General features: G+C 42.5%; 1 protein-coding gene across 1 annotated transcript; it reads right to left on the bottom strand.

The window, feature by feature from the left end:
- Nucleotides 1-5,717: 5,717 nt before the first annotated feature.
- Nucleotides 5,718-6,203, bottom strand: LOC308425059 (transcription factor BTF3-like; the record flags this gene model as incomplete). Its single annotated transcript, XM_080922258.1, has 1 exon — nt 5,718-6,203. One exon carries the CDS (start codon nt 6,201-6,203, stop codon nt 5,718-5,720), a length of 486 nt encoding a protein of 161 aa, XP_080778384.1.
- Nucleotides 6,204-9,397: the final 3,194 nt, after the last annotated feature.

The raw sequence follows: 9,397 nt of genomic DNA, 5'->3' as shown, positions 1-9,397 counted from the left end.
ATCACTGGGTCTCAGTGGCCTGCCAGCCTACTTCCTGTGCTCATTCCAGTAAAGTAAGGCCCTAGCTCAAAAGTCTAGATGGGGACAGCGAGATGGCTCAATAGGTAAAGGCATGTGTCTCCAAGACTGATGGTTCGGTTTGAGCTGTCATGGAAGGTGAGAATCCACCAAGTTTTCCTCTAGCCTCTACATGTGTTCTGTCATGCATGTACTTCCATACACATATACATCCATACAATAGACACATAATAGATAGATAAACACATATATGCCCATACAATAGAAATATGTTTCTTGTTTTTTGTTGTTTAGAGAAAGTTTCTGCATAGGCTGGCCTCAAACTCACAGAGATCCATCTGACTCCCAAGTAATTTTTTAATTAAAAAAAAAAATGATGGCTGGGTGGGGCAGTTCACTGAGTTCAAGGCTAGCCTGGTGTTCTCTAGAGTCACAGAACTTACAAACAGTCTCTATATAGCAAGGTATTTATTATGGTGACTTACAGTCTATAGTCCAATCCCTTAACAATGGTCGGCAGCAGCTGTGAAGTCCAAGGATCTAGCAGATGCTCAGTCCCACAGGGCAAGCAAGCAGAGTCCCCACAAGGCAAGCAGGCAAAGTCCCAGAAAGCAGGCAGGCCGAGCGAGGACCTTCCTTGTTCCAGTGTCCTTATGTAGGTCTCCGACAGAAGGTGTGTCCCAGATTAAAGGTGTGTACCATCACACTTGGATCTGGGATTTGCTTGTCCCAGATGACTTTGAGCTCAGTGATCTACTTGCCTTAGTTTCCTAAAATTAATCTTAGCTTCTATGCCTCAAGATCAAGATCAAAGGTGGGCCTCCCAATTCTGAATTGTGGTTCATTCCAGATATGGTCAAGTGGTCAAGTTGACAACCAGAAATAGCCACTACACCTGGTCTATAGAGCATGTTCTAGGACAGCTGGGGCTACACAGAGAAACCATCTAAAAAAAAAAAAAAAAAAAAAAAAAAAAAAAAAAAAAACAGTCTAAATATAAGGTGGATGGCACTTGAGTTTTGATACCTGAAGTAAGTCTCTGGACTCCACATGGTTAAACTGTTAAGTAAAAGTTTCCTTAGAGATTGAAACATTCTGTTCTGCCTGGAAGCTCCTTCAGCAGGAATGCTAACAACTCAAAAGAGCTGAAGGAAGTCCCTGAAAGTGACCCGTGTGACTAGGCCCTTCCCTACTAGATTAAGCCACAAAAGCTCAGAGTCTCTCTCAGAACAGCCAACCTGTCAAAAAGAAACAACAACAAAAAAGCCAAACCCACCAAAAACTCTCATACCAGACCGGCTGCCTGGGAGAAGCAGAAACCAGCCAAGCTGCCCGGAAGAGGTTTAGACCGACTGAGGCACCTGGAAAGGCCATTTTCAACTTGTTCAGCTGCCTGCAGGTTCATTGTATGCCCCACGTTCCCAGCTCTGTGAACTGTCACACATACTGGGGTGGTCCTTGGTGAGTCAGCTCTCTGTGAATAATTTCTGTTCTCACCCATATTCCTGTAAGTAACCACAATAAAACTCATTAGCTCAGCAACTTGGACTTCGGTGGTCTGGGTACTTTGGTCTGTAAGGAGTTCCCTATCTGTGGTAAGTAGACATGTGTGTTGCATCTGCCCAGAAAATGTTTTGTCATACAACACGCACCAGCACATACATGTACATCTACATACACACAAGCATGTCCACGTGTTCAAAAAAGGAAACATAGGCTTCATTATCAAAGCCTATAGATAGTTGTTTGGATACAAAACCTTACAACTTGTTTTAGGTTGGCATCGGCTCCTTATGTCAGGTTCTCCAAAAACCTGGGAAGACGACCTGTTGGCTTCTGCTTTAAGGGGACAGAGTGAGAATGGTTTCTAGCTGCTCACTGGTCTGGAGTCCCACTGCTAATCTGGTTTGATGATCTAGCACTTTCTTGTTTGTTTGCTTTGGTTTCTTTTGTTTGTTTGTTTGGTTGTTGAGACAGGTTTTCTCTGTGTGGCCCTAGCTGTCCCGAAACTCAATTTGTAGGCCAGGCTGGCCTCGAACTCACAGAGGCCCACCTGCCTCTGCCTCTGGAGTACTGGGATTAAAGACGTGTGCTATTAATGCCCAGCTCACGGTTTGGATTTTTCTTCTTTAAATAGATTTTTAATTTTTAGAGAAGTTTCAGGGCCACGAAATTGAAAGTGAAGAGGGTTTCCTTGTGCCTTCACTCCTACACATATAGCTTCCCCCCCAACATCAGCATCCTGCCTGGGAGTGCTACCCTACTGAGAATCTTCCTCACTCATCCTTCCCAACTGCCGTCCACAGTCCATGTAGAGTTCACACTCTTGCTGCGGTGACTTCACATGGGATGACATGTGTCCGTGGTTGAGGTAACATATGAAAATATCTTCACTGCCTTAAAAAAAAAGTCTCGTTTTGGGCTAGAGAGAGAGTTTGGACAACTCTTGCAAGAGGACTTGAAATTAGTTTTAATCCTTTGTCAGGTGGCTGACTACCTCCGGTCATTCCAGCTTCAGGGGATCTGCTACCCTCTGGCCTTCACAGGCACCTGCACATGTGCACACACCAACACACACACACACACACACACAGGATAATTTATTTAATAAATAAATAAATTCCTGTTCCGCTTATCCATCACTAATGAATATATGATGCCTCTCGACATGCTCCTGGGAACCCTTGATCTTTTTACTGTATTCATGACTTTAGCCTTTTCAGAGTGTCACCTAGAATGATACAATATTTTGGCCTTTTCAGAGTGTCACCTAGAATGATACAATATTCGGCCTTTGCAGGTTGGCATCTTTGCCTTGGTTCTATGTTCTGGAGATTCTTCAGAGCCTTTTCATGGCTTTATATATAGATTATTTTTTCCTTCTGTTTTTGAAACCTGAACATGTATTTGACAACTGATTGGTAAAACCCTCAAGACCAACTGGATCCCACACCAGCCGCCCTCACGGGTGTAGGTTTTGCTCCTTCACGGAATCCAAGCCTGACTCTTCAATGCAAAGCCTTCAGGCACCATTAGCCCATTCCAGGTTCACTCTCTCTTACACTCAGCCACACTAGCCACTGGCTGACTTCTGAAGGCGGGAGGCCGCAGAGCCATGACCATGGCACACAGTTTCCAAATGACGGCATCCTCTACAGTCTAGATTGGCCTGGAACCCACCAAGATCCACTTGCTCTGCCTCCCGATGGCTGGGATTAAAGCTGCGTACCCTGTGTGCCTCTTGCTTATTTCTCTTTAACCCTCTACAGTCCACTGTCCCTATGTTCCACACGGTAACCACTAGCCTACTGAAGGGTAAGTTCAGCAGTTTTGAATTACGTTGCTATGAACATCAGTGTTGGCTTTGATTCCACAGGTTTTATTTTATTTTATTTTATTTTATTTAAACAACTTTATTTTACAAAACAAAGATAAATGTTCAGATTTTAAACATTTTTTGCTTAAAATTATACATTTTTGTCAGTACTTTTTTTTCCCGATTTTAACATAGTTTTAACATAAAACTATATGAATATATTTTTTAGTCAGTACTTGATTTTTTTCAAGGTTTGATAGTATGCCTTGAAAACTTAATAGTTACAATGAGCATAAAGTACATGTAAAACAAAATGTAACATGGAAATAGTTAAAGTTTTCTTGTTTTGTAACTATTTTTTTTTGTTTTGTTTTGTTTTCTTTATTTCTTGGACTTCATACAGTCTGTGAGTTGTTTCTGGGGGAGTGCAAGCCTCTGGAGTTAGCATCCCACTATCAGTGACTGCATATTATGTCTGTTCTTTTGTGACTGGGTTATCTCACTCAGGATGATATTCTCTAGATGCAGCCATTTTCTTAAGAATTTGGTTAAGTCATTGTTTCTGGTGGCTGAGTAGTATTCCATTGTGTATATGTACCACAATTTTTGTTTCCATTCATCTTCTGAAGGACCTCTGGGTTCCTTCCAGCTTCTGGCTATTATAAATAGAGCCGCTATGAACATTGTGGTGCATATATCTTTGTTGTGTATTAAAGTGTCTCTGGGGTATATGCCCAGAAGTGGAATAGCTGGGTCTTCAGGTAGTACTATATCCAATTTTCTGAGGTATCGCCAGACAGATTTCCAGAGTGGTTGTATTAGCTTGCAACCCCACCAACAGTGGAGAAGTGTTCCTCTTTCTCCGCAGCCTCGCCAGCATCTGCTGTCATCTGAGTTTTGGATCATGGCCAATCTGACTGGTGTGAGGTGGAATCTCAGGGTTGTTTTGATAATCCACGGGTTTTAAAGTCATGTGATGAAACACCAAGGACCTCAGTCGCTATACAGTATGGAAAATGACAAAGGTCAAGACACTACCGAAGTTTTATTTTCTCTCTAGCAATGAACAGGAATAGCAGCTGTTCTAGACTCTCACCAACACTTGCCACTGTCCGTCCTTTGGCTTTTAGAAGTCTGATTAAACATGTAGTGACATCTCACTGTTATACAATGCTCTTTGGCAGTGCTGGGAATCAAACCTGGTACTCACACGTGCTAAGCACAAAAAATCATTGGCACTTGCTGCCAAAACCATCCAGCCGAGCTTCATCCCACGTGGGACCCACGTGATGTAAGGAGAGAGCAGCCTCCTGAAAGTTGTCCTCTGACACTGGCGCTCGTGCCCTGACACACAGCTCACCCCTAACCCACATATGAAATAAATGTGTTTATATTTGTGTAAATATAAAAAGGTCAAGTGCTGTCACCAAGCTCCACCCTCATCTGCAGTGCTCATGTTTCACCTGCTCGCTTAAGTATCTCTGGCTTCTTATTGCATCCCTGGTTTTTTTTTTGGGGGGGGGGTTGTTTGTTTGTTTTGGTTCTCCAGTTCCTAGATGAACAATTTACAACAGGTAACCCTTAGACCAACAGCATCAGAGCCACATGGAAATTTGGTTAGAAATTCATGGGTTTGGGTCCTACCAAGACTTTAAATAAAAAAAAAAAAAAGATTTACTTATTTTATTTATATGAGTACACTGTAGCTGTCCTCAGACACACCAGAAGAGAGCATCAGATCCCATTACAGATGGTTGTGAGCCACCATGTGGTTGCTGGGAATTGAACTCTGGACCTCTGGGAGAACAGGCAGTGCTCTTAACCACTGAGCCATCTCTCTAGTCCCCACCAAGACTTATTAAATGAGAAACTGTGGAGATGTGGCCCAGCAGTGTGTATACTAACGGCCTTCCTATTGGTGCAAACTGAGGTTTAGAAACACGGTTGTGGGCCAGCTTCGTTGCTATGGTAGCCTCCAACCACCTGTGGCTGCTAAGACCTTGTAACATGGCTAGGACAAATTGGACTGTGAATGTTAAGTATACCCCAGGATTCAAAAGAAAAAGGCTTAGTTGAAAAAAAAGTGAGTTATCTCATTAATACTTTTTTTTTTTAAACTAGGCAAAGAATTTTATTAACCTTTTCCAAACTTTATTCCCAGGTTTCTTCAGCTTAATTTGCCGCAAAGAATAAATTAGGTATAAGTGAAAACTAAAAAGAGCTGCAGTGTCGGGGGGGGGGGGCGGCTTGGACTTAAAAATATTAGAGATCTAGATTTTATCAGATCCATAATAAACAAAAAAATTTTTAAGCGGTCATGATATATAAAATAGCAGCTCCTGTGACTTCTGCAAGTGTCACCTTCTTCAGAAGTTGCTTCAATTCAGTTTGCTTCATTCTTAGAAGCCTCATCAAAATTCTCCACCAGATCTGGAACTTCAGCATCTTCTTCCTCTCCAGGAGCAAGTGGTGCTTTTCCATCCACAGATGGTTCCGGCAGAGCTTCAGCGAGTCTTCTTAAACTAGTCAGACTGTCTGCACCGAGCTGGTTTTGGATGCTGGGAAGCATTTCTGTCAGCTGCTTTGTTTCAGCGTGGCCTGTAATGGTGAAGATGTTTGTTGCCAGAGACGCCTGAACTTTAGGGTTGTTCAAATGGATCACTGTTCCTTGGTTTGTAAACATGTTCACCTCTTCAACACCAGAGACATTGTTTACCCCTAACTTCTTTAAGGAGAACTGCAGTTTTTTATCGTCTGCTGTGGCTGTTCTGTGAACCACCTTCTTTCTACAAGCAGTTCCTTTCCCACCAACGTGCACTCCTGCCTGCAGTTTGGTGAGGTTTTCCTGGTTCACGATCGTTTCTTTCATTTTGTCGGAGTGAAAATGGGGCCGCGCGGGGAACTAAGGTTCACGCTCAGGGGGTCTCGGGCAGACACGCGGTGACACAAGATGGCGGCTCATTAATACTTCTCATATTGATAAATTCGAAACTATGATATTTTTGCTATATGAAATTGAATAAAGCTATGTTAAAGATAAGTTTACCTGTTTCTAGTTTAAAAAAAAAAAAAGTGGAGTGGGATCTGGAGAGGTGGTTCAGTGTTTGAGATCTGTTACTGCTCTTCCAGAGAACCCAAGTTCAAATCCCAGCACCCACATGGCAGCTCACACCTGACCATCATTTCAGTTCTAAGAGAAGGAACATCCTCTTCTGACCTTCTTGGGTACCAGGCATGTGTACAGTATAGGGACATACATACAGGCAAAACAACCAACCATAAAATAAAATAATTTTTAAGTAAATAAAATCAAGACATGGAATGGTTGGAGAGATGGCTCCATTGGTAAAGTTTCCTAAGTGTAAGAACCTAAGTTTGGGTCCTTAGCACCCATACAAAAGCCAAGCATGTCTTAATCCCTGTAAAGCAGATGGATCCCTGAGGCTGCAGGCCAGCCAGTCTAGATGAAATGGTGAACTCCAGATTCACTAAAATATTCTTTCTGCGCTGTAGAGGAGGCTTAGTAGTTAAGAGCACTGACTGTTCTTCCAGAGGACCCAGGTTCAATTCCCAGCACCGACATGGCAGCTCACAGCTGTCCGTAACTCCAGTTCCAGGGGATCTGGAACCCTCGAACAGACAGACACACACACATCCAGGCAAAACACCAATGCACATAAAATAAAAATAAGTACATCTTTTTTAATCTCCCAAAAACTAAGTGAGAGTAAAGAAGACGGTAGATATATATCCCTCACACAAGCCTACATACATGTGCACACATATGTACTCGCAAAATATTTTTATAAATAATACAGTTTCCAGAATTTTTTTCTGGTATTGTTTTTCTTTTATGCTAGGACTAGAACGCAGGTCAATATGAGTAAAATGACAGAAAGTACTCTCCCACTGAGCTACCCAATTAGCCCTAGAAACCTTGAACTAGGTACTGACTCACTCTGTAGACCTGGCTGCCCGGGAGCACCTGCTTCTGCCTCCCAAATGCTGGAATTAAAGGTAAAATATTTGGCCTCTTCGTGTCTTTAAATTCATCATCATCAGTAGTAGTAGCAGTGTGTGTGTGTGTGTGTGTGTGTGTGTGTGTGTGTGTGTGTGCTCATATCAGCATACACTGGCACAGGTACAAGTGTGGAGGTCAGAGAGGAACTTTCAGGGTCAAATCTTGCCTGACATTTATTTCTATATAATCCATGAGCTAAGAATGATTTTAAATTTTAAAAGCTGAAAATAAAAAAAATTGAATATAATAAAACGGTGCCTGGTCATGGAGGGCTAAGTCTTTAATACTGGTACTTTGTAGGGGGTGGTGTGAACAGGTAGAACAGATCTCTGTGAGGTCCAGGCCAGCCTTGTCTAAATAGTGAGTTCCAGGATATCCAGGTCTTCATAGTAGTGAGACATCTGTCTCAAAAACGGGGGGGGGGGGGGGGGGGGAGGGGCAAGGAAGAGAAGAGGAGGGGGTGGAGGAACAAGAGCAAGAGAACAGTCTTTGATCTTTCTCATGTAAGTATTTTATAAGTATTATACACACCCAGCACAAATGTAGCAGAAAGCACATCTCAACCCAATCTGCCGCCACATGACAAATAGAATAATTTAATACAGTTAAGTCATATTTTAATACTGCATCATTTGATACGGTAATAGTCAACTTCTACAGCAGAACTTTCTTGGACCTGCCAGCAGTATAAATACTGATGAAGAACCATTTATACTTTAATAGTTTAATCTTATAGGCATTTTGCTGGAGCATTCCCCCATCTAGCTCACCTAACTTAACCCAACTATCTTGCCACATGGCTAGATCAATAGTTTTTACTCCACTCTGGTCCGCGTCTGTTCCACCTGTGTCCACTCTCTGAATCTCTCTGAATCTCCCTCTTCTTAGTTCTTCCCGAGTTATTCTCCCCGCTAGGAAGCTCCGCCCTCCATTTCCTGCTGCAGTTATTGGGCCGTCAGGTGTTTATTACAAGCAGTCAGTAGCGAGACAATCTCTCATGAAGTTTCAGATTGCCTCTAGGTATAGAGGGCTTTCCGAACTTCAAGTACCTGAGGCTGAGTGGAGAGACAAGTCTTTACAAACATAAGGCCTGGGATGGGCCACAGAAATGACAGTACCAATATCCTACTAGCATTTAGAACTAACAGTTGAAAATACAGAGTCGCACCTTCACACAATGTAAAAATGGTTACCGCAACAAATATGGTTATAGTCATGTTTTATAAGGCATATCTATCTTACTGCGGTAATAGCCACTTTTTAATATGGTACAATTTAACATGGTAATAATCAATTTCTCCATAAGATGGTGCTCAAAGACTAACTGTAATATGTCTCTATTGCATTTCATTTGCAGGGGGGATGCGGCTAGTCATGCACACGCTATAGTAGATGTATAGAGCTCAAGGGAGTTGGCTTTCTCCTTCCACCATGTGGGTTTTATGATCCAATTTAAGCCATCAGACTTGGGAGCAAGGACCCTCACCTGCCTGAGCTGATTCTGGCTCTCTGTAAGACTTTTTTCTTTTTTCAAGACAGGGATCCTGTGTGTAACACTGGTCTCTGTAGACCAGGCTGCCCTTAAACTCAGAGATCTGCTTGTCTCTGCCTCCTGAGTGCTGGGATAAAAGGCCTGTGCCACCACTGCTCAACCCAATAAAACTTTTTAAACTTATTTATTTATTTATTGCGTGTATGAGTGTTTTGCGTACAAGTACACACATGTGCTACGTGCTCATCTACTTCCTACAGAGGGCAGAAGAGAGAGGATCAAATCTGGGACTAGAGTTACAGATGGTTGTGAGCTGCCATGTGGGTGCTGGGAACTGAACGCAGGTTCTCTGAAAGAGCAGTCGGTGCTTTTAACCACTGAGCCAGCCATCTCTCCAGTTCCTTACTAGTAATTTTAGGTCACTAATGAAGTTAAACATAGTTCATATTTATTGACCCTCTCCATCATTCAATATAAACCATCCATTTGTTCTGTTGCCTGGGAGCCACTGGTGTTTCTTTCTTTCTTTTCTTATCGGATGTGTGTTAGG

Source organism: Micromys minutus (assembly GCF_963924665.1).
Source record: "Micromys minutus genome assembly, chromosome: 10".
Lineage (NCBI taxonomy): Eukaryota > Metazoa > Chordata > Mammalia > Rodentia > Muridae > Micromys > Micromys minutus.
The sequence above is the reverse complement of the archived record's forward strand: the minus strand, read 5'-3'. Positions and strand labels throughout refer to the sequence as shown.